This window comes from Tachyglossus aculeatus, chromosome 7 (assembly GCF_015852505.1).
Source record: "Tachyglossus aculeatus isolate mTacAcu1 chromosome 7, mTacAcu1.pri, whole genome shotgun sequence".
NCBI classification, from domain to species: domain Eukaryota; kingdom Metazoa; phylum Chordata; class Mammalia; order Monotremata; family Tachyglossidae; genus Tachyglossus; species Tachyglossus aculeatus.
In genome coordinates, this window is record NC_052072.1 from 14,756,670 (window position 1) to 14,784,306 (window position 27,637).

General features: G+C 52.4%; 1 protein-coding gene across 1 annotated transcript; it reads left to right on the top strand.

Moving 5' to 3' along the window:
- Nucleotides 1-1,114: 1,114 nt before the first annotated feature.
- CSF1 (colony stimulating factor 1) lies at nt 1,115-27,317 on the top strand. The gene is given in 10 exon segments (XM_038749259.1): nt 1,115-1,228; nt 9,946-10,062; nt 12,573-12,635; nt 14,703-14,876; nt 16,024-16,171; nt 17,575-18,530; nt 18,532-18,633; nt 23,262-23,314; nt 23,660-23,717; nt 26,527-27,317. Coding segments are annotated over 9 exon segments (1,698 nt in total). The 5' UTR covers nt 1,115-1,189; the 3' UTR covers nt 23,706-23,717; nt 26,527-27,317.
- Nucleotides 27,318-27,637: the final 320 nt, after the last annotated feature.

A 27,637-nucleotide genomic window follows, 5' to 3' on the forward strand; every position in this document is an offset into this window, starting at 1 on the left:
TCCCAGTCCCTGATATGCCTTATAGCCTTCCAGCCCCAGCTGGTTCTCCCCCTCTGCAGGCTGCAGGCCCCGCAGGGCTCTCGGCAGCCTGGGGGAGATACTGGTGGTCCTGACCGCTGAGCTGGACTTCTGGCCTGGAAGCTAGATTTAGTCCCGGGGGATTTTTGCCGTGACCTGGGAATTCTCGGTTGCGGAGGGAAAGTCCCCTCGGCGGAACAGGGGAGCCAGTGACAATACCGGTTATGCCGGGTGCTGGGAGCTAGGCCAGGAGGGACCGAGCCAAGGGGTGGGAGAAGGGGGCAGCTGTAGGGGTGGGGGCACGACCAGGGGAAGAGGAAAGGGCAGAACCAGGGATATGATGCTGGCAGACTGGGGGCAGGGGTAGGGGCACGAGCTGGGGCAGAGGAAGGGACAGAACCAGGGGCACGATGCTGGCAGAATGGGGGCAGGGCCAGGATAGGGGCAGTGGTAGGGACCAGGGCAGGGGCAGGAGCAGGGGCAGAGGAAGGGACAGGATCAGGGACATGATGCTGGCAGGATGGGGGCAGGATAGGGTCAGTGGTAGGGACCAGGGCAGGGGCACGAGCAGGGGCAGAGGAAGGGGCAGAACCAGAGGCACGATGCTGGCAGATTGGGGCCAAGGGCAGGGGCGGGAGCAGGGCTAGGGACGATGGCAGGGGCAGGGGCAGGAGCCCGCAAGTCCAGCAGAGAGGCTTTCTCTGCCGAGATTCCCGTCCAATCTCCGGGTCTGGGCGCCTTCGCCTGAAAGACAATGCAGACAAAAGTCAAGGAAGGGAGGAGGGCGGGACAAGGGGGGGGGGGGGGAGAGGGGAGGGAGGCAGAAGGCGTCTGTGTGTGTGTGTGTGTGTGTGTGTGTGTGTGTGTGTGCAATTGGCCCGAAGCCGAGGTGATTTCCCATAAACCACATGCTCCGAGTGGAGTTTAAAAAGGGCGAGCCCGGCGGGCCGCGGCACCCCATCTGCTGTCGCCTTGGCGGAAAGCGAAAGTCAGCCCGGCTTCTTCTCCCAGCGCCGCCGGCCCGGCTCGGCTCGGCTCGGCTCGGCTCGGCTCGGCTCGGCCGGCCTCCCGGACTTCCCGCTCCGCGGCCGGCCAGCCCCGCGGCCGCCCAGCCCGCCCCGCGTGTTTGGCCCGGAGCTGCGAGGGGCCGGGACCCAGGCCTCGCGCCCCTATGACCCCCAGGGCAGCAGGGGACCGTCGCCCCTCCCAGGTAGGCGGCTGGCAGGAAAGGGAAGGGAGGCCGGCTAGCTAGTCCTGGAAGCAATTCACTCTGCGCATAACGGGCTGTTTCTCCACCTCATCTCCTCTAAGGCTCTCTCCTCTCCCCTTCTCCTCTCTTGTTCCCCTCCTGTCTTCTCTCTCTCTCTCCCCTTTTCCCTCCCCTTGATTATCTCCCTTCCCCTTCTCCCCAATTACCTGCCTGTCTTCTCTCTCTTCCCTTTTCCCTCCCCTTGATTCTCTCCCTTCTTCTTCTCCTCTCCAATTTCCCTCCTGTCTTCTCTCTCTCTCTCCCCTTTTCCCTCCCCTTGATTATCTCCCTTCCCCTTCTCCCCAGTTACCCGCCTGTCTTCTCTCTTCCCTTTTCCCTCCCCTTGATTCTCTCCCTTCCACTTCTCCTCTCCAATTTCCCTCCTGCCTTCTCTCTCTTCCCTTTTCCCTTCCCTTGACTCTCTCCCCTCCTCTTCTCCTCTCCTGCCCCCAGCCTGTCTTCTCCCCCACCCCCCAAGTCCCCTCTTCTGTCCCGTCTACTTTGCTTCTTCCTCCCACCCTCTTCCTCCCTCCGGTCGACCCTCAGCTGAGACGATCTCCGTCGGATAATTAATGATAACCATCGAGGTATTTGTTAAGTGCTTCCCAGGTGCCAAGCACTGTGACAAGCGTGGGGGTAGATGCAGAATAATCAGACTAGACACTGACCCTATCCCTCCTGGGGGCTGCACAGTATTGGGAGAAGGAGAACAACTATTTAATCTCCAAATTTGCAGGTGAGGAAACTGAGGCATGGAGAGGTTAAATGACTTGTCCAAAGTTACTCCACAGCAATTCATGGGCATGGAGGAGTAGGGGCTGTGAGCATTCCCCCAGGGCAGGAATAAAGCTCAGAGCAGGGCAGGGACCCATCGACAAAGAGCAGACACTTTCCAGCGCTTGAGTCTGCAGTGCGGAGGCAGGTGGGTGGCAGGTGACAACCGAGAGGAGGGATGACAGACTAGGTCCTCCAGCGGACAAGGTCCCAAGGCCAGAGCCCGGCTCAGAGCACAGGCTCGGAGCTCTCAAACAAGGGCTTGGTGTGTCCTAACTTGGCAATGCTGATGGACACTGGGTAGGAGCTGCAATCTCCCCTCCTTCCCTCTCTCCCTGAATGCTTTCATTTTCCAAGAATGTTAGATTCCCTCAGGAAGCATGGTCCAGAATTTGGAAACTCAGGGGATTCCGTTGGGTTTGGGAAAGTCTTCTGAGAGTTTTTGTTCCATCAGGATCTATGCCCTCTCCAGTCCCTCTGACCACCATCCTCTGGGGCCTCAGGAATCACCTCATCTAGAGGGAAGAACATTTTTGGATCAGGTTTCCTCTAGTTCTGGGATCCCCCAAGCCCCAAGTACAGTGCTCTGCACACAGCACTCAATAAATAGAAGAAGAAGCAATGTGGTTTAGTGGATAGAGTATGGGCCTGAAAGTCCTAAAGACCTGGCTCTGCCACTTGTCCGCTGTGTGACCTTGGGCACGTTGCTTAGCTTCGCTGCACCTCAGTTACTTCTTCATCTGTAAAATGGGGACTAAGACTCTGAGCCTCAAGAGGGTAATGGACTATGTCCAACCTGATTAGCTTGTATCTACCCCAGGGCTTAGTACAGTGCCTAACAGGTAGTAAGCACTTAACAAATACAATTAAAAAAATACAATTGACTGATTGATTGAAGAGGGCCGCTCAGGGTTGCCCAAATAATAATAACAATAATGGTATTTGTTAAGTGCTTACTATGTGCCAAGCACTGTTCTAAGCACTGGACACTGTTTTAAGCGCCAAATGCCTAATAACCACTACCGGCATGAGTTTGGCATGAGTTTTCATCATGCTTCCTCTGTCTCAGTCTTGGCTGCTGTGGATGTAGCCACACGAAGCTGGAGGGTTTGAGAGTTTGGGCGTTTCTCTGGCTGCTCCTGCCTCTCTCCCTGACTCCAACCATGTCAGTCCGCTCCTATGGAAGTACCCGCTGGGAAACACCTGCAGATTCTGCACTTCCCAGGCTGTGGGGAGGCTGTAGACAGCTAGGGCCCAAGTTGATATGGTTCTTTGCTATAAACAGCGTTGGAAAGCTGGGACTGCCATGCTAAGCAGAAGCATGGAATCTGCTCCAGCACAAGGGGAGAGAGCCAGGGGTGGGCCGGGGTGTGTACAGCATTGTTGGTAGGAGACCAGGGATGACATCTTACTGCCTCCTGCAGGAATGGCCTCCCCATTCTCCCTAAAAACTTTCTGACCTCTTTCTCCTTCTCCCTCCCTTCTTCCCTGGCCTCTGGACCAGGCCCCAGAGATTGCTGGGCCTTGGCTTTGCTGATCCAGTCCTGTTAGAATCAGTGAATTTGGGCAAGGGAAGACTGGGGAAGTGGAGAAAAGTCCTCGTTCACTGCAGCAACCCAAGGTAGGGAAAAGAAGCTGGATCAAGGATAGATACAGGGGCAGAGGGGCAGGGTAGCAGAGGGAAAGCCAGGGGCAAAGATGGAAAGAGAGGCAGGCACTGAGACTGAGTCAGAGTGGAGAGAGGAGCAGGGGGGAAGCAGGGTAGGCAGAAGGGGATAGGGGCGGCTTGCCCCTCACCCCCTCACTTTCAGGAGTGGCTGTGTCAGTTTGGAGATCCTGTTTCCAGCTGAGGAGCAGAGAGGTTGGAAGGTGGTAGCATCCCAGGCCTGCCCTGTCTTCCTTTATCCTAAAGCACTGTTCTGTGGTGGTAGGCCTGTGGCAAGGCCACAGTTCTTAAAGGGCAGAGGACCGGGCATGTGAGGGAGGTGGACTGGAGGGAAAAGACCAGGAGGACCAGGGTATTTATGTCTGGAGTGGCTAGAGTGTGGCTTTAATGGGTCCCTAGTGAGAATTAAGGATTACGTTCCTCTGAACCGTCCTGCAGCGTCTCTTCGGGGCCTCAGAGACCAGAGAGTCATGGGGCGGGGACTGCGAAGGGAGAGTCTGTGCCTGAACTGGGAAAGGGCTTGAGGCCAGAGACAAATGGGGGGGGAAGGGATGGGAAGGGAGGGGAGAAGCACTGACAGAGAAAGGCAAAAGGAGTTGAAGAGAGATAAAAAATGAAGGGGAAGGAGAGATAAGAAGAGAGCAAAGGAGATAAACTAGGAGAGAAAAGGAGGAAGGAGAAAGGAAAGCAAGGAAGAAGATCCAGGAGGGACATAAAGGGAAAGGAGAGAAGGAGAAGGTGATGGATTCTGGAACAGGAGAGGGAGGAAACCTTGGCAGAACAGGAAGAGAAAAGAAAATAGGATGGGGAGAGCGGAGAGGTCCTGACCGTCAGAAAGGAAAGGATGGTTTGGGGTTGGAGATCAGTGAAGAAGGATCAGGTGGGCAGCTTGGACAGTGGATCTCTAGCTGCTCTGTGGCTAGGCAGACCTGGTGGGATAAAGCAGAAAAATTAGCTCTGACCTCTGGAGAAGAGAGGATCATGGGTCAGGGGCAAGGAGCTAATAAGGATGAGAGTTTTCTTAATTAGTCTACAGGGTTAATCAATCAATAATATTTATTGAGCACTTACTGTGTTTAGAACATTGTACAAAGCACTTGGGAGGATATTATAACACTATAATAGAGTTGATAGACACAACCCCTGCCCAGTGGAGAGTTCCCCTGGGTCGTTCCTGGAGCAGAAGGGACCAACATTGGCAGTAGGGCAGTGGATTCGGATCCCAACTCATGTTCACCTTGGGCACCGCTGCCAATTCTAGGGGATGGTGGGGTGACCACCCCCATAGTCCCGAGGTCCCAAGAGTGACATTTGAGAAGTCCAAGATGGCTCTTCAGAAAGCCCAGGGGCTTCTCAGAAAGCTCCTGTCCAGCAGGGGAAGCGAGGCCGGGTGCAGCCAGGGACTCAGACACAGTTGGGAAGAGGTGCCAGAAACTGCTATGGGGGTGAGGTGATCCCACTCACTCCCCAAAACACACAAGGCAGAGTCGGGGATACCCGGGAATGGAGAGGGGAGGGAGGCTCGCTCCACCTCCCCAGGGTGAGGGGTGAGGGGCTGAGTTAGGACACAGAAGGGAAGTGGAGAAGGGAAGACTGGAGAAGTGGAGAAAAGTCCTTGTTCATTGCAGCAGCTCAAGATAGGGAAAAGAGGCTGGATCAAGGATGGAGGCAGGGACAGTGGGGCAGGAACAGAGAGAAAGCCAGGGGCAAAGATGGAAGCAGAGACAGGGAACAGGACAGAGTTAAGAGCAGAGAGGGAAGCAGGGTAGGGCCAGGGCAGGCAGAAAAGGATAGGTGGGGACAGGGGTAGTTTACACCCTATCCCCTCAATTTCAGGGAAAGCTGTGTCAGTTTGGGGACCCTGCTTCCAGCTGCAGAGCATAGAGGCTGGCACTGATACCAATGATACCACTGATTGATTGATTGATTAATTGGGTGGGTTGTTTTCATCGGAGAACAGGGCTGCCAGGATCAGTGGGGGAAGGGGGTTAGGGATGCTCAGAGAGCTGGCCGGAGAGATCTCTGTGGAAGGGCCAAGATTTTCTGGCAGAGCGGGAAGGCAGGTCTGGAATAGGTAGGCCCTAGCCAGAGAAAGGTCCCTGGAACCCTGCCACAGTCTGTGCATGTTAGTGCTAATTGGTTCTTTTAGGGACAACACACCCAGACCCTGGTATCTCAGGCAAAGTCCAGGTTCCTCCACGATACTTATGCTTAAAGAAGTGGTTGCAGGAGACAGGATGGATGTCAACCTGGAAGAGATCACAATCCGAGGGCTGAGCTTCAATTTTATCCGTACGTTCTTTAACTCTGCCTTCTCCTCTGCACAGGAAAATTATTTCTCCATCCTTATTGACACCTATGTCCATTGCCCTCTTCAGCTGCTCCAGATGTTTAACTCCCTCCTCAAACCCGCTGTTCCCGCTCCTTACCCACGCCTTGCCCCTAACGACCTGGCCACCTATTTTATTGGGAAAATTGAAAATATCAGGTAGGATCTCCCTAAGATCTCCCCTGCCCTTCCCCTGTCCCTCCCTCCTCCTGCCCCTTCTTCAATTCTCCCATTTTACCCAGCAGTATCTCAAGTGGACGTCTCCTGCCTTCTCTCAAAATGCACCCCCTCCACCTGGGCCTCTGACCCCATCCCTTCACATCTTAAAACACTTGCCCCCTCCCTTCTTCCCTCCCAAACTGCCATCTTCATCTCTCCAGTGACTTCTTCCCCTCTACTTTCAAACATTCCTATGTCTCCCCTGTTCTACAAAAACCCCTCCCTTGACCCCAAGGCTCCCTCAAGTTATCACCCTATCTCCTTCCTACCATTCCTCTCCGAACTCCTTAAGTGAGTTGTCTACACCCGCTGTCTCAAGTTCCTCTCCTCCAATTCTCTCCTTGACCCCCTCCAGTCTGGCTTCTGTCCCCTTCACTCCACAGAAATTGCACTCAAGGGTCTCAAATGATCTTCTTGGCAAATCCAATAGTCTCTGCTCCATCCTAATCATCCTCGAGCACTCAGCTGCCTTCCACACTGTCAACCAACTGCTTCTCCTGGAAACATTAACCAACCACTGCTTCCCTGACACTGTCGTCTACAGGTTCTTCTGTCTCTCCAGCTGCTCATTCTCATTCTCTTTACTGGCTCCTCCTCTGCCCCCTACTTCCCAATTGTGGGTGTCTCTCAAGGTTCAGTTCTGGGTCCCCTTTTATTCTCCAACTGCACCCACTTCCTTGGAGAACTAATTAGCTCCCATGGCTTCAACTACTACTTCTATGTGGATTATTCACAAATCTCCATCTCCAGCCCTGATCTCTCTCCCTCTCTGCAGTCTCACATTTCCTCCTGCCTTCGAGACATCTCTACTTGCATGTCCTCCTGTCACCTCAAACTTAACATGTTGAAGAGAGAACTCCTAATTTGCTCACCCAAACTTTGTCCTCTTTCTGCCTTTCCCATCACTGTATCAAGTACCACCATCCTTCCTGTCTCACAAGCCCACAACCTCGACATTATCCTTGCCTCTTCTCTCTCATTCAACCCACATATTCAATCTATCACTAAATCCTGTTGGTTCAACCCTCACATCATCGCTAAAATCTACCCTTTCCTCTCCATCCAAACTGCTACCACATTAATTCAAGCACTTATCATAGCCCGCCTTGATTACTGCTTCCTTGCTGACCTTCCTGCCTCCAGTCTCTCCGCATTTCAGTCCAAATTCATTCATTTTGCTGCCCCAGATCATTTTTCTAAAACAAGGTTCAGTCCATGTTTCCTCACTCCTCAAGAACCTTCAGTGGTTGCCCATCCACCTTCTCATCAAAGAGAACTTCAAACCATCAGCTTTAAAGCATTTAATCACCTTGTCCCCCCACGTCACCTCACTATTCTCCAGCTACAACCCAGCCCACACACTTCAGTCCTCTAATGAAGTCTTCTCACTGTACCTCAGTCTCCTCTATCTCATCACTGACCTCTCACCGACGTCCTTCCTCTGTCCTAGAACACCCTCCCACTTCATATCTGACAGACAATTACTCTCCTCCGCTTCAAAGCCTTACTGATGGCACATCTCCTCCAAGAGGCCTTCCCTAATTAAGCCCTCTTTTCCTTTTCTTTCCTTCCCTTCTGCATCACCCTGACATGCTCCCTTCATTCAACCCCATTCCAATCCCACAGCACTTATGTATATATCTGTAATTTATTTATATTAAACTCTGTCTTCCCCGCTAGACTGAAAGCTCACTGTGGGCAGGGAATGTGTCTGTTATGTTGTCATATTTATAAACCAAAACCCACCAGAAATGACTTTACTGGGTCAGAACGCTGGCCCCTCTAGCCCAGTATTCTCTCTCTGAACAGTGACCTCAGGATTCTTGGATCTTAGTCTCAGAGTAAGATATGGACTTCTAAATAAATTAAATTGTAGCCTGGAGAAATCAGTAGTAATTTGCTAAGAGAAGCAGCGTGGCTCAGTGGAAAGAGCCCGGGCTTTGGAGTCAGAGCTCATGGGTTCAAATCCCAGCTCTGCCACTTGTCAGCTGTGTGACTTTGGGCAAGTCACTTAACTTTTCTGTGCCTCAGTTACCACATCTGTAAAATGGGGATTAAGACTGTAAGCCCCCTGTGGGACAACCTGATTACCTTGTATCCCCCCAGCACTTAGAACAGTGCTTTGCACATAGTAAGTGCTTAACAAATGCCATCATTATTATTATTATTAAGACCCTAACTGTAGGGACCGTCTCTATATGTTGCCAACTTGTACTTCCCAAGTGCTTAGTACAGTGCTCTGCACACAGTAAGCTCTCAATAAATACGATTGAATGAATGAATGAATGAATGCTCTGTACCCAGTAAGTACTTATTAAATACAATTGACTGACTGACTGACTGAGCTGGGAATTCTTCCCACCTCTAGGTTTACCCAGGGTGGATACTGGAAATCAGTTTCTGAAACTCCGTGGGCTTCAAGGAGAGGGGAGGTTGAGGTCAAATGCCACAGACACTCACCCAATGGAAGGAGCGGGGAGAAGGGGAGTGGGGAGCAGCCACAGAGCCCCTGAACCTCCTGCAGGGAAGCGGGGAGCATCTCGCAAAGGAGGAGAACAGTCTTTATCCGTGCCAGATGCACCCCTGCTCCTCCTCTACCCATTGAGCTGGGAACTGGAACTGGGGTGAAAGCAATTCTGGGAGGCAGAGATCAGAGACCCTGATCTTACCCCCACTTTCCCTCCCTCTTGGGTAATGAGCCAGGTCAGGGACGAGGCCTGTATCCGCTTTGATTATTTTTATCTTTAGACTTTGAGCAATTTGCTTAACTTTTCTAGGCCTCAGTTTCCTCATCTAAATGGAGATTCAATTCCTGTTCTCCTTCCTTCTTAGACTGTGAGCCCCTTGTGGGTAGGGTCTGTGTCAGACCTGATAATCTTGCAGCTACCCCTATGCTTAGTTTAGTGCTTGGCAACATAGTAAGCATTTAACTAATACCACAATTATTACCCCAGTGCTTAGTGTGCAGTAAGTGCTATTAAATTCTGTAAAAACCAGCCCCTACCAAGTAGTGGGGGAGTGTTAATAATAATTGTAATAATAATCATTGTAGTATTTAATTGCTTACTATGTGCCAGACACTGTACTAAGCACTGGGGTGGAAAGAGCATGGGCTTGGGAGTCAGAGGACATGGGTTCTAATGTCAACTCCACCACTTGCCTGCTGTGTGATCTTGGGCAAGCCACTTAACTTCTCTGTGCCTCAGTTACCTCCTCTATAAAATGGGGATTAAGACTGTGAGCCCCATGTGGGACAACCTGATTACCTTATATCTACTCCAGTGCTTAGATGAGTGCTTGGCACAGAGTAAGCACTTAACAAATACCGTAATTATTATTATTGCAAGTAAATCAGGTTGGACACAGTCCCTGATCCATAAGGGGCTCAGAGTCTCAATCCCCATTTTACAGATGAAGTAACTGAGACCCAGAGAAGTGAAGTGACTTACCCAAGGTCACACAGCAGACAAGTGACAGAGCCAGGATTAGAACTGATGACCTTCTGACTCCCAAGCCCAGCCTCTATCCACTTTAGAGCTATCCAAGCACCGCTCAGGGCCAAGTTCCCCCCTGCCCAAGCTCCTTGCACCTCGGTAGGAAAGGGGGCACCCTTAGGGGACCACTGTTGGGTTGCTCCAGGGAGGAGAGGTGGAGCATCTCTGAGCCTCACTCCTGCCCTCTCTGTTTCAGGCCTGGCCGGGCTTCCAGCTGCTCCTGGTTTGTCTCCTGGTGGTGGGCAAGCCCACCATGGCCAAGAACTGCAAGCACGTCATCGGGGCTGGCCACCTGAAGGATCTACAGCAGCTGGTGAGTCTGGCCCCAGCCCCAGTCCTCTTGGGTGTCAGCTGCCAGGGGTGCTGGGAAGGGTGGGGAGGGGGCTGGAGGGACCAGCTCCCACCTGCTCCAAATGTTACTGACCATTGGTCTCCTCAGGTCTAATGGAAGCACTGAAATAACTTGGGGGTGTTTAGCCTAGAGAAGAGCAGACTGGGGAGGAACTGAATACTTGACTCTATGAGTGGCGATGCTGAGCAGTTGTTCCCGGGCCCTCAGAGGACGCGACAAAAGTTTAACTTGGAGTAAAAGAGCACTGGGTTAGATACAAGGAGCAATGTCCTAACAGTTATGGGTGCTGGACATCAGATCAGAAAATTTGGAGTGGGGATGGAGTCCTCAATCTGTGTGATGTTTCAAAGCAGCATGGGAAGCCTTCTTGCCTAGAGGCCTCAGGTGTTCACCTACCTGGCAGGGCACTGGACCAGATGACCTCTTTCCAAGTCTACATTTCTACATTGCTTAATGCTCCCTCTTCTCCTCCTCGTCCTCCCCTCCTCCCTCTCCTCCTCTTCTTCCTTCCTCTTCTTCTCCTCTTCCTCCTTCATCTCATCATTTTCTTCCTCCTTCCTCATCCTCTTCTTCCTCCTCTTCTTCCTACTCATCTTCTTCCTCCTCATCTTCTTCCTCCATTTTCCTCCTCCTCCTCATTCTCTTCCCTCTCCTCCTCCTCTTCCTCCTCATTCTCCTCCTTCTCCTCCTCATCCTCCTTGCCTTCCCTGCTCCTGGGTGCTCCTAGGACTCCCAGTTGATGAGCAGGGGCAGTAGTTTCAAGGATCAGACCCAAGTCTGGAGAATAAGGGGAGCATGCTGAGTTCTCCAGGCACTCATCCTCCTGGGCTTGGCAGGGGCCTAGGGTGGGGGAAAGGTGGAAGAGAGAGAGGGGAGAAGAGACATCTCCTATCACTCCATTGGGGCCTCTCCCTGACATACCCTAGCCTAGCTGGTAGAGGCTCAGACTCCTGAAGCACAGCTCCCTCAGATTCCAAGAAGAAGAGGTCACCCAGGGACTGTCTATTTGGGCAGGGCTTTCCAGGGAGACAGCTGGGCAGTTGTCACCACCAAGCAGGGCTCCACTGCCCAAGTGGCCAATGGTGTCTTTGGGCCCGCACACCCATGGGAATCTCATGGTGGCCTTGGGCCAGGAAGCTCCACTACCCATCACTGTGGGGCTGGTCCTGAGCAGGCACGTGGAATCGCAGTCAAGGTGGGAACATCCAGAGGCCGATTCCTCCAGTCCCTGATGAGGGCGTCATGGCCATCCAAGACAGAAGCCCCATCCTCGCCCTCCACCCAGGTCACACTGGGAGAAAATGGCTAGATGTGGCGGGTGTCTGTCCAGGGAACTCACCAGATGTGCAGGGCACTAAGCCCCACTGTCACCCAACCTGGAGACGGACTTGGCAGCCCCTGTGCCGTGGCAATGGCCACAACAGTTTAAGCTCCATCTTCTCCAAACCACCCAAGACTGGGCCCAGATCCAATTTCAACTCAGCTGTGTATCAGGGACTATGCTGACATCTCCCTGGCCTGAAGCCCTGGTGGAAATTTTCCTCCAAGGTCTTTGGTGGGGCTTCAAAGCCCAGAGGCACCCTGAGCTGTCTGTGCTGCCTCAGCTCAACTCATGGGACCAGTTCCACTTCCTTGGCCAAAGACACCCCACTGAAACCCCAGTTCCAGTCTACTTCACTTGCCTCTCTCGATAGCGACTTGTGGCCAGTCCCAGCCCCTGAGAAGACCCATGCAGTAACCCTGCCCCCCCGCCGTGCCCCCATTCCCTCCTATTTAGTCAGGCACAAGACCCCCACCCCCACCCCCAGCAGCAAGGTCTGGTTCCCTCCCCTTTCGCCTTCCTCACTTCACAACGCTCTGTGTCCCTCCTGTTCCAAACAAATCTGTCCCCAGCTCCTCAGTTCCTCCACCGGGGCTGCCTTCCAGGTCAGTCAGGACTGAAGAAGGGGCACCCTCCATCCCTCATTTTTCTTAAAGGGTAGCAACCTGGGAACTGGAGGAGGCCAAGGGAAGAGACCTGGTCAAAGTGGCAGCGAGGCATCCAGAGATGTGGATGGGGGGGTGAGGGATGATCCAGAATTGGAAGGAACTGGTACCCATTTCCCCTTGGAAAAAGTCCCACCCAAAGAGGGGAGGGAAGGAAAGTGCCTGCCTAAAGCTGCATCTGGTTCTGGTGGCTTTTCCGTCCAACACCCGGATCCTCTATCCGTTGCGTGAATGCTGCTCTTGACTGAATCCCTTACACTGAGTCCTTGGTAATCCAGGCTCTTCTCCTGGTTCTGGAGCCCATCCGAAGGCAGAGGCTAGTGGTTCCTCCCTCCGCACATTTCCCTTCTCCTGCCCCTTTCCCAGGCTCCCCTTTCGCAGCTCCTTCCACTCAAACCTCAGCCAGCGGGTCATCAGGACCCTGTGCAGAGACAGTCTGCCCACTACCTGGCCCCAGGTCCTTATGTCCATCCGGTCTGTTACAGATTGACAGCCAGATGGAGTCTTCCTGCCAGATCTCCTTTGAGTTTGCTGACCGGGACCAGCTGGTGAGTGACTCGTTGACAAATTCATGTTTGAAGGAGTGACACTCAGACCCCCAGTCACCCCATCCCTAGCTCCGAGAAAATCATCATCGGCAACAATCATTTAACATCTGCTGGGTGCAGAACACTCAAAGGAACTGGGGAAGCTGCAACAACAGTAGTAATAATAATAATAATTATTATTATTATTATTGTTGTGGCATTTATGGCATTATGGTATTTGTTAAGTGCTTACTATGTGCCAAGCCCCGTATTAAGCATTGGAAAAGACAAAAGACAAAAGACAAAGGCTTGTCAGGTCATTTGCAGTACTTGTTCCACAGTGTAAGTGGGTGGGAGAAAGGTAATTAACCCCCATTTTATGGATGAGGAAACTAAAGCATAGAGAATGAAGTGACTTATCCAAGGTCATGCAGCAGGACACTGCCAGAGGCGGCATTGGACTCCAGGTCCTTTGACGCCCAGGTCTGTGTTCTTTCCTCTAGGCCGTGTGGCTTCTCCAACAAGAAAAGTAAAAGAAATGGTTCCTCCGCTCAAGGAACTTACAGGCTAAGGAGGGAGACAGATAGACAGACACAAATTGTCAAATACACAATAGGTAAAGGGTAAAGAATGTATCAAAGTAGGCAATTAAATAAATAGATAACAAATAAACAGATATCCACAGGAGTTCTGAGGTGGTTGATGAAGTGATATGATAGATGTGCTTCTGCAGGAAGGGAGTCCCCTAAAAATAATCCCCTCATTCAAAACTCTCCTGAAAGCCCACTTCCTCTACCCATTCTCCCTCCTCATCTTAGATTGTGAGCCTCCTGTGGGACAGGGTGTGTGTCAAACCTGATTATTTTGTGTCTTCCTCAGCTCTTAGTACCGTGCTTGGCACATAGTAAGCACTTTACAAGTATAATAATACTTATTATTATCATTATTATCAAGAGTTCCCTGATGAACAGAGAAGCAGCATGGCCTGGTGGGTAGAGACTGGGCCTGGGAGCCAGAAGATTGTGGGTTCTAATCCCGGCTCCACCACTTGTCTGCTGTGTGACCTCAGGCAAATTGCTTTACTTCTCTGTGCCTCAGTTAACTCTTCTGTAAAATGAGGATTGACACTGGGAGCCCCATGAGGGTTAGGGACTCTGTCCAACCTGATTTGCTTGTATCCACTCCAGCATTTAATATAGTGCCTAGTACATGGTAAGTGCCTAACAAATACCACATCTATTGTTATTATTGCTAATAATAATAATAATAATAACCATTACCCCAAGTCATTTACAAGCCATCTGCCATCTCTGGCACTTATGTTCTTATTTTCTGTTATCCTTAGGACTTTACGTATTTACTTTTATTTCATTGGACATTCAATTATTTATTTTGATTACTCTGTAAATAAGTTTATGTCTGTTTCACCCATTAGAACATAAGCTCTTTTTGGGCAGGAAATGGCCCTAAGGGCATGCTTGCTTAGTTCTTCCCAAGCTCTTAGTACAGTGCATTGCACCCTGAGGGTGCTCAATACATGCTATTACCTCTGTTACTGAAAACCTTAACCAAATGTCATAGAAACATGGGATAGAGCGAATGAAATTTCTTCTAGGTTGCTGTTTGATTTTCTTTAATTGATTGCTTTCTTTTTGGCCCCAGGCCCACACTTATCAACCCCTCAATGAGGCTTTGCTAGGATCATGTAGTAACAGTAGTTGAAGTGAGAGTTGTAGTCATCAACAGTAGTAATCTTGTGGTAATAGCAGAAGTAGTAGTAGTAGTAGCATTGATTGAGTACTGTAATAGGCACTTGGGAAATATGGAATCAAAACATGATACATTCCTTGTCCATAAGGAGCTTCCACTCTAACTGGGGAGACAAACACAAAAATACAACAACTATAGTGATCAAATAAAATAATGGGGTACACATATGTATGTGAATGGTGAGGAACGGGTAAATAAGCTTATAAACGGTAGGGTTGGCCGAAGGGATCTTTCTAAGGAGGAAAGGAAACCTCTGCCTCTGAGCCCCAGTGTCCCTCTTTCCTTGCCGGCAAAAATTTGCTCCTTGTCCCTCTCCAGAAAGACCCTGTTTGCTACCTGAAGAAGGCCATCCTCTTGCTAGAGGACATCCTGGAGGAGAACATGCAGTTCAAGCCCAACTCTCTCAATGCCAACATCACTCAGTCACTGCAGGAGCTTCAGCTGCGGCTCATGATGTCATGTGATATCAAGAAGGACAAGGAGCACAGCAAGGTAACTGCAGCAGCTCATGGAGGCAGGCCAGTGGGGTCACAGTAGCTGGCCCACAGGAATGCTGCTTTGGCCCGGCTCCGCAGAGAGAAATGGGGCCTGACTCTTATGACCATTCGGTGGGGTGCCGGGAGGAGGGGTGCTGGGATGATCCAGTCTGCCCAACACTGTGGTAGGCATCTTTGCAAAGCCACAGAGGTGGCATGTGCCTCACCTGCAGGGATCGGCCCTGGGGAGTTTGGAGAGACAGACACTGTGTGGTGGAGACTTGGTCATCCTGAGGATAAACAGTTAGGTCCCTGGGGACTTCACCTCCTGACTCACAACAGTTTATAGAGATTAACTTGAAGGCCAGCTATCCCTAGAGAAACTGGAGTGCCTGGAATGTATGTGGGATTACTGAAACAGCTTCCCCGCCAACCGTCTCTCCCAACTCCAACCCATCCTACCGTCCCTAAAACAATTTGAGTAGTGTACTCAATGGTGGCTTAGGAAATGGCTGACTGGCTAACAAACCAGGGTATCTGCTGCTGCTGTGGAGGCCTCAGGGCTTTTGTCCTCAATGACCATAGACCACGTCAATTCTCCAGACCTGCAGCCTCTCAACATGCGCCATCAGGCCCGAGGGGTTGGGGTTGGGGTGTCCGATGAAAGAGTGTAGGTGATTCAGGGCTGACCCTCACCACTCCAGCCACTGACGCCACCTCCACATTTAAAGCAGCGGACGGCCGGATGTCAGGGTCGACGATTATTGAGAATCATTTTGACAGAGTTTCTCATGAGTCCAGCTGGCTGCTCCTGTGGGAATAGCCACTACCCATGCCCCCTGACACGGATTCCATCCTCCAGTAACGCCTGCTCTCTGCTGCTTTAGCTCTATCAGTAAAAAGGTTTGAAAGGCAGTCATTTTTATTTATGCTGTTTGCATGTCCTCAGCAATTGGCAACCCTGTTCCCGACACACACCCAGCCCCCCGGCCTTGCCGGTCTGGCCTCAGCCTCTCCCCTCTTCCACCTTCAGGCATTATTTTCCCCACACCGAATAGGGAGGGTTGAAGAGGGAGATGGAAGGGGCAGTCTGGAGTTGGCAGAGACAGGAGCTCACGGGTCAGGGTACCATTTATGTCTTACCCACTCTCCCTTCCCCCAAGGCCTGTGTGAAGACTTTCTACAAGACCCCCCTGCAAATGCTGGTAATGGTCAAAGATGTCTTTGAGGAAACCAAGAAGCTCCTGGAGAGTGATACTGATGCCTTTGTCAAAGACTGCAGCTCTAGTTTCACACAGTGCAAACAGCCCGGTAAGAGGGGGCAGGGGATCCAGGAACTGTGGGAGTAGGGTGGCCCCGGAGACTGGGTTGTTCATGCCTAGGCCTGGCCCTTAGCCTCCGGGAGCAGCAGTGCCTGTTGGCTGATCCTGCAAGGGGCTCTGAGTGGGCAAATGAATTTCTAGCTCCGTGTCTTACAGCTGGGATGGTCCTTCTGTGGTTCTCCGTGGCTTCCTGTGCACCTAGTCACTCGCATAAGCAGCATGTGTGTGCCATACGTATGTGTGTCTGTGGGATCTGCTGGGTAGATGGAGCAGGGGGCATCATGAGATCATCCGGGTTTGAAGAGAGGCTTTCCCAGGCCCTGGGTGTGTGTGGAGGGGATCGCCCACTGGTCTGGACCATGTGCAGCTGGAAAGGGACAGAAGAAGGAGATCCTGCTCTGCTCCGAATCGAGGATTTTGGGGTTCTCCACCATACTGAGAATCTTGCCAGAAATCCCCCAGGAACAGTCTGGCTTCAGATGATCCCGGGATCCTTTCAAATGCACTTCCCCGCCCAAAACGGATGCTTCCAATCTCCGCAAGAGTGGGGGTGAAGCCCCGGCTTCTGGGTCCCTCTACCCCGGACGGCCCCAAGGCCAACACGCCATTCTGCATGTGCTCCTTTTGTGTCCTGTGCCGTCACCCAGGCTGGCTCACCCTGCTGTCCATGTTCTGCTGTTGCCCAGGGCCTCTCTCCTCACCAGCCACGAGGCACTCTGCTGTGTTTTGGGGAAGAAGGGATGGGAAGTGGGGAAGGGAACTTGTCTCTCCCTGCCGCTGTTGAAGCTGCATGTCATTTTCAGTGTCCAAATGGCCTAGAAACCCTGGCTCGAGGCTCTTTCTCATAGGCTCTTATCACTTGCTAACCCTGGAGAGCCTCTCCCTGCATGCCTCCTGCCTAATATTTCTGACCTTCACTTCCTCCCTCACCTCCTGTGAAGCTGGGGCTCCATCACACCCCAGCTCCATCATCTGGTCTCCATCTTGGGGCTTTGGGTCTCTGGTTCTCTGCTTCTGCCACCTCTGGCCTGACTGTCTCTCGGGGGTCTGTTTGTCTATGTCTCGGTGGCCAGTGTGGGTGCGGTGGGGGTGTCACCAACTGGCCAATGCTCCCCCCGGGGGCCCTCTGCTCTGCCTCTCTGGTAACAGCTCCCCCGGCTCTGGGGTGATTGGTCTCTGAGGTCTCCAGCCTCCCTTCTGGGGATACTTCAAGAGAGGGATCTTTGGTCCTGATCTGGCATTGGGTGGAGGGAAGGGGCAGAAACCCCCTCCCTCAGTACTTCCCCCAGTTTATCACCCCTTTGAAAGGCTGTGCTGGAGGCTGGTGACTCTATCTCTCTCCCCTCTCTCTCTTTCTTTCTCTCTCTCCTTTTCTCTCTCTCATTCTCCCAGATGTAGTGAATGAGCCAGCCTGCAGCTGCCCAACCCCCAGAGCCACCCTTAGTGGGGAATTGGCTGATGACCCAACCCTCTTGCCCACCGCAGCCCAGCCAGGCAGCTCGGCTGGGTTGGGCCTTGAGGAGACAGAGGCCTCCAGTTTCTTCCCTGGGCACATATCTGACCCCTCTCAACTTCCCATCATGTCACGAAGAGAAGCCATCCAGCATGTTTGTGGGAGCGCTGGTCCAGCTGAGACTCAGGGCCCTGAGGGAGGCTCCACCCTCCCTGCCTCCTCCCCACCAGCAGGATCGCCCACACGGCCATCACCCCCGGCACGCCCCGGAGACACTCTGTCGGTCCCAGCTGCCTCTCCTGGATCCGAAGACCCTTCCGACTCCACGACAAGCTATGTGTCCTCAGCTCAGGGGGAGACACCAGGGAATGTGGGTTTCTGGGACCCTGGAGACCCAGGTTCCCAGGATCCCCGGGATGTGGGCTACCAGAGGGCCACGGTCGGGCCCACCTTTCCAGGAGTGGGCCCCAGGCCAGTGAGCACCGCTGGACTTGATGATCACCTCCCTGCCTCAGCTGCTTCCGCCACTGACCGGGGAGCCCCAGCTGGTACCTGGCTGGTGATGGAAAGTGCCCCGTCCAAAGGGGAAGATGGCCCGGTCTCCCCCCTGGAAAGCCACTCTGACCCAGCCTACCATGGCAACCTGCTGTTGCACCCTGAGGAGCTGCTCAGCCCACCTGGAAGCTTCCTTGGGGGCACTCCAGAGCCCCGCAATCCGCCACAAGGGCAGAAGAGCACCAGGGAGCGGCGGAGCACCGCCCAGATCAGAGGCGACACTGAGGGAGGCCGAGGAGGAGGCCGAGGAGCGGACAGAGGCCAGAGGGTGGCTGGTCCCAACCCGGACTTTAACGGGTTTCCTTTGACTGACACAGGCCACAAGGAGCAAAGACTGGGCCCCCCCCGACCTACCAGGTCTCGTGTTCTACTTGCTGGTGCCCAGTGTCATCTTGGTCCTGCTGGCAGTGGGAGGCCTCCTCTTCTACCTGCAGAGGCATCGGGTAAGGCCCAGCGAGGGAGGGGACGGAGGGAACCTTGGCCCAAGGCCAGAGCTGGGCCGGAATCGGGCTGGACCTGGGGTTGGGATTTGTGTTAGTTTTATGTGTACTGGGGTTAGGATTACAGTGAGTTCTTAGATTAGTGTGAGAGAGTGAGGGTTTGGGATAGGATTAAGGTTAGAGCGATATCTGGGTATAGAGTTAGAGTGAGGTTTGGAGTTCGGGTAGAGTGAGGTTTTAGATTCTGCCAGTCGAGGGAAGGGGCTTAGCTACTTTTGGGGTCTACAAAGGACAGGCTTTTCTGAGTGAGTTTTCCGGAGTACTCATTTCCCTCCCCTCCCTATCCCTGATGCCACCAGGGGCAACCCAATATCCCAGCCATTGTGGGACACATCACATAGGCCTAACTGGTGAGGGTCTCCCAGGTGGTTTTGTCCCCCACACCCGGCCTCGGCCCCTGGTTAGTGGGGCTGGACCATGAGCCTCCCGCTAACCCTCTGGCCCATCAGGGAGTGGCCCAAGCTGAAGGAAGCTCTGTGCAACTACAGCTTCATCTCCTGAGTCCAGAGCAAAGCTTGGAAGCTGCCAGGATACAGGTTCCCCAAATCTCTTGTGACCATTGATGGACAGCCACACCCCTCTTCACCTCACACACACACACACACACACACACACACACACACACACACACACACACACATGCTGGAATCAGTAGGCAGTTATCAAAGTGGAGGCTCTGAAGGGTTTATGTGGTGTCAGCAGGGGTTGACTATGTTTACTCCGTCTTAGACTGTGGGAGGCCCATATGGGACAGGACTGTGTCCATCCTGATTAGCTTGTACCATCCCAGTGCCTAGAATGGTGCTTGGCACATAATAAGCACTTAACAAGTACTATTATTATCATAATTATTATTATTGTTGTTGTTATTTCAATTAGGGTTGGACTGAGGGCTTTGGTTAAGAGTAGGTCAGAGGTTTCTTTGTTTTTTGATTAGTTTTTACCTACCCCAGCACTTAGCACAGTGGTTGGCACATGGTAAGCACATAACAAATATCACAGTTATTATTGTTATTGTTCGTATTTCATTCATTCATTCAATCATATTTATTGAGCGCTTACTGTGTGCAGAGCACTGTACTAAGCGCTTGGGAAGTACCAGTCAGCAACATATAGAGATGGTCCCTACCCAACAACCGGCTCACAGTCTTTTTATGGCATTTGTTAAGAGTCAACTATGTGCCAAGCGCTGTACTAAGCACTGGGGTAGATAGGTAATAATCGGGGTGAGCATAGTCCATGCCCTACATGGGGCTCACAGTCTTAATCCCCATTTTACATATGAGGTAACTGAGACATAGAGAAGTTTAGTGACATGTCCAAGTTCACATGGCAGACAAGTGGCAGAGCAAGGATTAGAACCTAAGTCTTCTGTCTCCCAGGCCTTGCTCTTTCCACTAGGCCATACTGCTTCTCACCTAGTTTCAAGGTCAGGGTTGCAATGATATTTGAGTTTATTATGAGTTGAGATCAGGATCAGGGAAAGATTAGGTTTAGAGTCCTAAAGCCAGAGTGTGGGTGAAAGTCAGATTACAAGTCCTTGTTAGGATTGGTGTCGGAGTTAGGGTCAGAGCCTGGTGTTAGAGTCATGGGTTCCAGGTCCAGAGCATAATCAGGATCTCAGTTTTGGGGATCAAGATTTGGGTCGGGGCATGGTCAGAGTCTGTTTTGGGTGAGGGGCTGAGCCTGTGGGTGGTTCTCCCCTGACCCACCAAGCCAAACCCAAACAGGAAAAGGCAGCCTGCGATGGCGGTGGGGTAGGAGAGTGGCCTAACTCCCTGGGAGAGCCTTCCTGGGCTCCAGTGGGTCTGGCAGTCCAGGCCGGGAATTCTGCTTTAGGAACCACAGGAGTGCCAACTCATAGATCCCTAGGTCCTGCTACCTGCAACACCTTTCCTAGCTCCTGGGACTATAGGGAAGTGGACTCAGAGTAAGCACAACAGAGACTTGAAGCAACAATTTACCGACTTAGAGACAGGGGAAAGGTTGTTGTTTCCTCTGGGGGAAACAGATGGTGGGATGGACGGCGAGTCTTGGGAGGGAGGTGTGGAGGCCTCTCTGCCCTGTGTTCATTTTCAGGCAGTAACGAGGCTGTATGGGTGGAACGGGAGGAGAGAACAGGAGTCGGAAGATATCCTGGTGGTCCCTGAGATCTTGAGAGGTGTGGGAGAGCATCCTGGGGTAGAGGGCGAAGGGAAAGGGCTCCCTCCAGACAGAGAGCCCTGTATGGGACAGGGACTGCGTCCTCTCTGCTTACAGTGTCACTAACCCAGTGCTTAGTGAAATGCTTGGTGCATAGTAAACACTCAACCAATACCACCCCATTTATTATAAAGGATTCAGGGCCATGGAAGAAAGTGATGAGCAGAGAGAGAGGCTGAAGTGGGAGGGAGGACCACAGATTTGGGGATGTGGAGGGTGAAGGCAACTTCTCCATGAGGGCTGCAGACTTTTCAGGGGAGAAGTTGGTTAGGACCTCCAATAATGACATTTCACCATGGTATTTATTGAACACTTACTTTTTGCTAAGCACTGTGATAGATATAAGAAAATCAGATCAGGCAGAGTCCCTGTCCCCCACAGGGTACACAGTCCAAAAGGAAGAGCAAATGGGTATATTATCCCCATTTTACAGGGGAGGAAACTGAGGCCCAGAGTCAGACATAATTACAGAGAGTGAAAGCAGGAGGGAGAACAAGGATCTAGCAGAGAGTAGCAAGGATATGGCAGAATGAACAAGAGTAATAGGGTCATGTATGCAATAAGGAAATTTAAGGGTCAGGCCCAGGTTTTGCTGAGCTTGTGGTAAAATTATTTCTGTGCCCCACCTCCAGCCTGGCCTCCTTCCCAGACAGCCTGAAACCTGCACACCCTCCTCTTTTTCCTGCTTTCTTCTACTCTTTCCTCCCCTGCCTCTCTGCCCCTCTGTCCTGTTGCCCTTCTGCTCCCATGCCCTTATACCCCCTGCCTCCTGCCCCCACCCTCCGCCATCCTCCACTCCCCTGTGCCCTCTCTGCCCCTCTGCCCCTGTCCTCAGTATATGGAGCAGGCTCCACTGTGGAAACTTTAGGAAAGGGAAATCTAGTAGAAATGAATTAATCTGTGGCCCAGCAAAGGGCAAATGTCTCAAGCAAGTTCTTGAGTCTCTGCTCCCTCTTGCCCTGCCCACTCACCTGCTGTTCCAGTGTAACCTGGCAGTCAGATGGAACCCCGTGCTCAGGGCTCTTGATTGAGTCTGGCAGGGGTGGGTGCGTGATTCAAGCCAGTGCCCAGCTCCTAGCCAACAGCCTGAGACAATCCTTGCCAGAGGTCTCAGGTTCCACCCCTCGAGACAAGTTTAACTCCCTCAGAAGTTTGATGTGGAATTTATAAAAACTCACCACCCAGGTGTGCCGCCAGCCCACCCGCTCTCCTGGCTCCCACAGCCCTGCAGACTCTCCCTACGGAGGGTGGGTGCTCTGCCTCTCTGCCCCTCCCCTCAGTGATGTCACTCAACTCACTTCCACTCCCAGACACCCTGTCCTGGAAGCTCCACTCATTTTTTTAGCATTCCAGGAACTAACCTGTTCCCCTTAATGGAAGCTGTGAAATCCCAGGACCCCACCTTCCCCTGACTAGGGCATCCATCCTTATGCCTGTGTGGCATTAAGAGGGTGGGGCCCAGAGTGGCCATCCTTTAAGATGGCTGCTCCCACCATAGCCCAGTGTAAAGACTAGGGATCAGGAGACCCAGGTTTGAGTTCCAGCTCCAGCCTTGACCTTCTGTGTAAATTGGGCAAGTCACATAGTGGGTCTGTGCCTCCATTTCTTCATCTGGAGAATGGGGATAAGGTGGATTGTGAACTCCAAGTGGAAAGGGGTCTGTGTCCAATCTCATAACCTAACCCTAATTCTTAAAAAAAACTAAACTATACAAAACAAACAAAGAAACAAAAAACAAGTTCTCGGGCCCAGGACAGTTTATACGGTCAAAGCCCCAGCTCTGTAGTGTGAATTTTCCTTGCCGTGGAGTTCAACCAGAATGTCACCCCTATGTTCTAGGAGGGCTGGGTGTTCTCATGGGCGGGACTCAGCCCTAGAGGAGAGTCCAGTCTATTTCCCCTTCTAGACTGTTAGCTCATCATGAGAAGGGAATATGTCTGTTATATTGTTATATTGTACTCTCCCAAGCGCTTAGTACAGTGCTCTGCACACAGTAAGTGCTCAGTAAATAAAACTCACTGACTAACTGACTGACTCTGGATTCTGCAGTTCCTTGGATGACCCCCTAGGGCCCAGCTGCTGGCTCAGGGTTCTCTCCGAGTTAATTCATTCATTCATTCAATCATATTTATTGAGTGCTTACTATGTGCAGAATACTGTACTAAGTGCTTGGGAGAGTACAATACAACAATAAACAGACACATTCCCAGCCCACACCGAGCTTAGGTTGCGATGTCTCCCTCACGGCTTGTCTGCCCCAGCCCCAGGCTCAGTCTCTTCAATCAGTTTTATTTATTGAGGGCCTACTAGGCTCAGAGCACTATACTAAGGACTTGGAAGGTGATGGTAGAATTCTTTGTTCTTTCTAGACTCTGCGGGAGCTGCAGGCTGTACCGATTCCTATGGAACAGCCTGAGATCAGGTGAGTTTGGGCCGTGAGGGAACTGAGGGGTGGGGTGGGGTGCTCTTAGAGGGGGGCTCTGCTTGGCTGCTGGGGGACAGTGGGGGTTAGCTTCTTTTCCAGTCCTGCTCTTTCTTCAGATTCTGGCTTCTCCCATGCCCAGGCCACCTGAGGCACCCCTTTAAGAACCCTGCCCAGGTCTTCTGACCAGCAGGCCAGGGCCTTCAAGCCTGGAGCACAGAGTTTGTTCCCTGGAAAAGGACAATGCTGGACCTCTGAGATGATGGAACAGGGCTGATTAGGGGAGGGTGGATGGATCCCTCCCCTCCAACCAAGTTCTCATCCAACGCTGTGCTTTGCCTGCAGCCCCCTGAACCAGGAAGAGGACAGACGGGTGGAGCTGCCGGTGTAGGAAAGCCGTGAGGTGAGGCCCTGGATTCTCTGGTCCCTGGTAGCCTTGGGGTGCACGTGCATGTGTGTGTGTGTGTGTGTGTGTGTGTGTGTGTGTGTGTGTGTGTGTGTGTGCATGCGCTACCCCAAAAGCTCCAGCCAGGTGGAATAGTTGCCCTGAAGGTGATCCCTTGCGGGTGAGGGTGGGCAGGGTTCTAGGGAGTAGTTCAAGACTGAGGGAGATCCATGAAAATGCTTCTCAAGGATGAAGGGGGGACCCACCTTATTAGCTCATTAATTCCAGCATTGGCTAAGCCTTTATTAGGTGCCAAGTGCTGGGTTAGATCAGACACAGTCCCCGCCTAACTGGGGTCCACATTCTAAGGGAAGGGAGAACAGATGTTTAGTCTCCATTCTACAGGTGAGGGAACTGAGACATAGAGAAGTTAAATGACTTGCCTGAAGTCACACAGCAGATAATTCATTCAATCATTCAATCGTATTTATTGAACGCTTACTGTGTGCAGAGCACTGTACTAAGCACTTGGGGAGTACAAGTTGGTAACATATAGAGACGGTCCCTACCCAACAACGGGCTCAGTCTAGAAGGGGGAGACAGACAACAAAACAAAACGTGTGGACAGGTGTCAAGTCATCAGAACAAAAAGAATTAAAGCTTAATGCACATCATTAACAAAATAAATAGAATAGTGAATACGTACAAGTAAAATAGAGTGATAAATCTGTGTAATAAATAGATAAGTGGTGAAGCAGAGATTAGAACCCAGATCTTCTGGCTCCCGGTCTCACACTCTCTCCACGAGGCCATGCTGCTTCTCACATACACATATATCAGAGCGCTAGACAGGAGACGTGGAATTATTGCCACAGCTGCAGAGGCGGTGGGTGGATTGATTAATTGATTGTAGTCTAGTCCTCTAGACTATAAACTCATTATTGGTAGGGAATGTGTCTGCTAATTCTGTTGTACAGTATTCTTTCTAGCCCTTAGTACGTGTTCTGCACATAGTAAGGGCTCAGTAAATACCACTGACTGATTTACAGATGGACTAGATAGAAGGGACTAGGGATGAGTGCTGAGGGACTTGGTGAAAGGGCCCCCCTTCACACCACTAACCAGGACCCCCCTACACAGCTCCTTCCCCTCCCGAGCCCATTCTACCTTCCCCCAATGAGGTGTCCAGCCAGGTAGAGAGCCCAGAAAGTGCATTTGGCCGCCTGTCAGCTGCCGGCCCAACCTCCATGCTCAGGGCCACCTGGATGCCAGGATATGTCAGGCACTACCTCCAACTTGGCTCAAGATTCGAGGTCTTGAATACTCAGGCCCCCAACATTTCACCATGAACCCCCACAATCCCCAATGGGGAAGGAGCTGGGCAGAAGCATCGACACATGTCTCCTGTCCCTCCCACTGCCCCAACAGCTCCCTGCCTGGACTCAGTCAGTCAGTCGAATGTATTTATTGAGTGCTTACTGTGTGCAGTGCCCCGTACCAAGTGTTTGGGAGAGGACACTATAACAATTAGCAGTTGTATTCCCTGCCCATAATGAGCCTACAGCCCAAAGGGGGAGACAGACATTAATATAAATTACAGATATGTACATAAGTGCTGTGGGAGACGAATAAAAGGAGCAAGTCAGGGTGACACAGAAGGGAGTTGAATAAAAGGAAAAGAGAGTTTAGTCAGGGAAGGTCTTTTGGAAGAGATGTGCCTTCGATAAGGCTTTGAAGTGGGGGAGAGTAATTGTTTGTCGGATATGAGGAGGGAGAGCATTCCAGGCCAGAGGCAGGATGTGGGCGAGAGGTCGGTGGCGGGATAGACAAGAACGAAGTACAGTGAGAAGGTTAGCATTAGAGGAGTGAAGTATGCGGGCTCGGTTGTAGTGGAAGAGTAGTGAGGTAAGGTAGGAGGTGGCATGGGGATTGAGTGCTTTAAAGCCAATGGTGAGACTTGGACCAGATTGGTCCTGGCTGGCAGCTGCACAGATGTCTCAAGCTTGGGAGCCCCATTGTCTCTGCTCCAGATTGTTCCCCCAACCAGGAAGGACAGGAGGCCAGACTCCGAGTGCTACAGACTCCATCAGCTGGGGTGGAGGTCAGCCTCTGGGGAGGGGCTGAGCAGGGGTCCAAAGTCAAGCTCTTGAACTCAGTCCAGGGCATTTCAGTTTTGGGAAAGGAGCTTTCTGAATGGCCGAACCCAGCTGTCCAGCCTGAGAGGCCTTTAAGTGTCCAATGGCCCTGGTCCAGAGAGGTCCCATGGTCCAGGACTTAGCGTGCCTGATGGGGAACTGCTACTTCTCGCTCCTCTGTCCAGAGGGCAGCTCAGTTTCCTCCTCTAAACCGTGGTTTTTTTGGCTGCTTCTGCTCGCGTGCTGGGAAAGGCTATGAGATATTTGGGTCCTGGCCTGAGGGAAGGTGGGGTGGATGGAGGGAACCCAAGGGGACTCGAAGTTGGGCAAGGCTTTCTCTTCCTGGGCAGGCCTCGTCCTCCTCCTCCTCCTCCTCCTGCTTCTCCTCCTCCTCCTCCTCCTCCTCCTCGTTCTCCTTCTCCTCCTCTTTCTCCTCCTTCTCCTTCTCCAGAGCTCCAGCTGGACTCTGCTGCCTATTGTCCAGGTCCTGGTTTCCCAGACAGAAATGACGAGTGAGCAGAGAGACCCCCGCCTCTCAGGCACCACCTGGTTTCTGGGGTTGGCAGGCGAGGTTGAGTTGGCCCAGGGTCACCACTGCCAAGTTGCCCCATCCTACCCAGCACCCCCTTCCCCTCCCACCTCCTCAAATGTTATCCCTTCTCCCCATTGACCGGCCTCCCTTCTTTCCTCAGCAGCTGGCCCCATGGGACGGACCCTTCATGGGAGGAAGAGTCAGAAGCGTCTTCCCTTCCCACGATGCCCGGCCCCCACCAAGAAGCTTCCTCCTCCTCAACAGGACAGGAGGAGGAGGGGATGGGCGGGGGCCCTGCCCTGCCCCCCCTACCCTCCCGCCTTGACTCACTGAGACCGCCCCAGGGAAAGAAGGCAGGAACCGGAGGGGGTGGGGGGAGCCGCGAAGCAGCAAATATTTATTCGTGGCCAGGAAGGCCGAGGCCATGCGCTTCAGGGAACTTTGACCGATGCTCCAGAGGAACCTCGCTTCCAGGGACTGAGCCTGCCCAGCCAGGATCGGAAGGTCCCCCACCCGCATCCCATCCCCGCATCTCCTGCACCCTCCCCCAACCCCGCATCCCAACCTCTTTAATTCCGGATGCCATCTTGAGCAGCCGCTGGGGATTGGAGGGGCTGTCCAGGACTCCACCACTGTCTGACCAGGGCCTTGGACTTCCTGCGTTCTCTAGCCTGGGATCATGAAATCGGACAAGCAGGGACTTGTCCGTTAAGCCTGAGCAGCTTGCTGCGCTCTAAGCCAGATGGCTTCCGGCCCATTTCCTGCCAAAGGGAGGAGGAGGAGAGGCTAAAACCCACTGACCTTCCAGAATGAGAATGCGGTAGAGAGCCCCCTCCAGCCCTTCCCTCTGATCATCACCATCTCGTCTCAGTCACCCGGGAACTTAACAATAGTAATAGTAATAGTGGTACTTGTTAAGCACTTACTACGTGCCAGGCACCGCATGAAGCTCTGGGGAAGATATAAGGTAATTGGGTTGGTCACAGTCCCTGTCCCACATGGGGTCACAGTCTTAATCCCATTTTACAGATGAGGTAACTGAGGCCCAGAGAAGTGAAGGGACTTGCCCAAGGTCACAGAGCAGGCAAGTGGCAGAGCCAGGATTAGAACCTAGGTCCTTCTGATTCCCAGGCCTGTGCTCTATCCACTAGGCTATGCTGCTTCCCTTAGCAGCACTTTCACCTCTCTCTTACTCACTGCCCAACTGAGATGACTCCTTTCCCCCTTTCCTGCCCCTTTTAGCCCTCCACCCAAGCCCCTCCCCTAGGGCT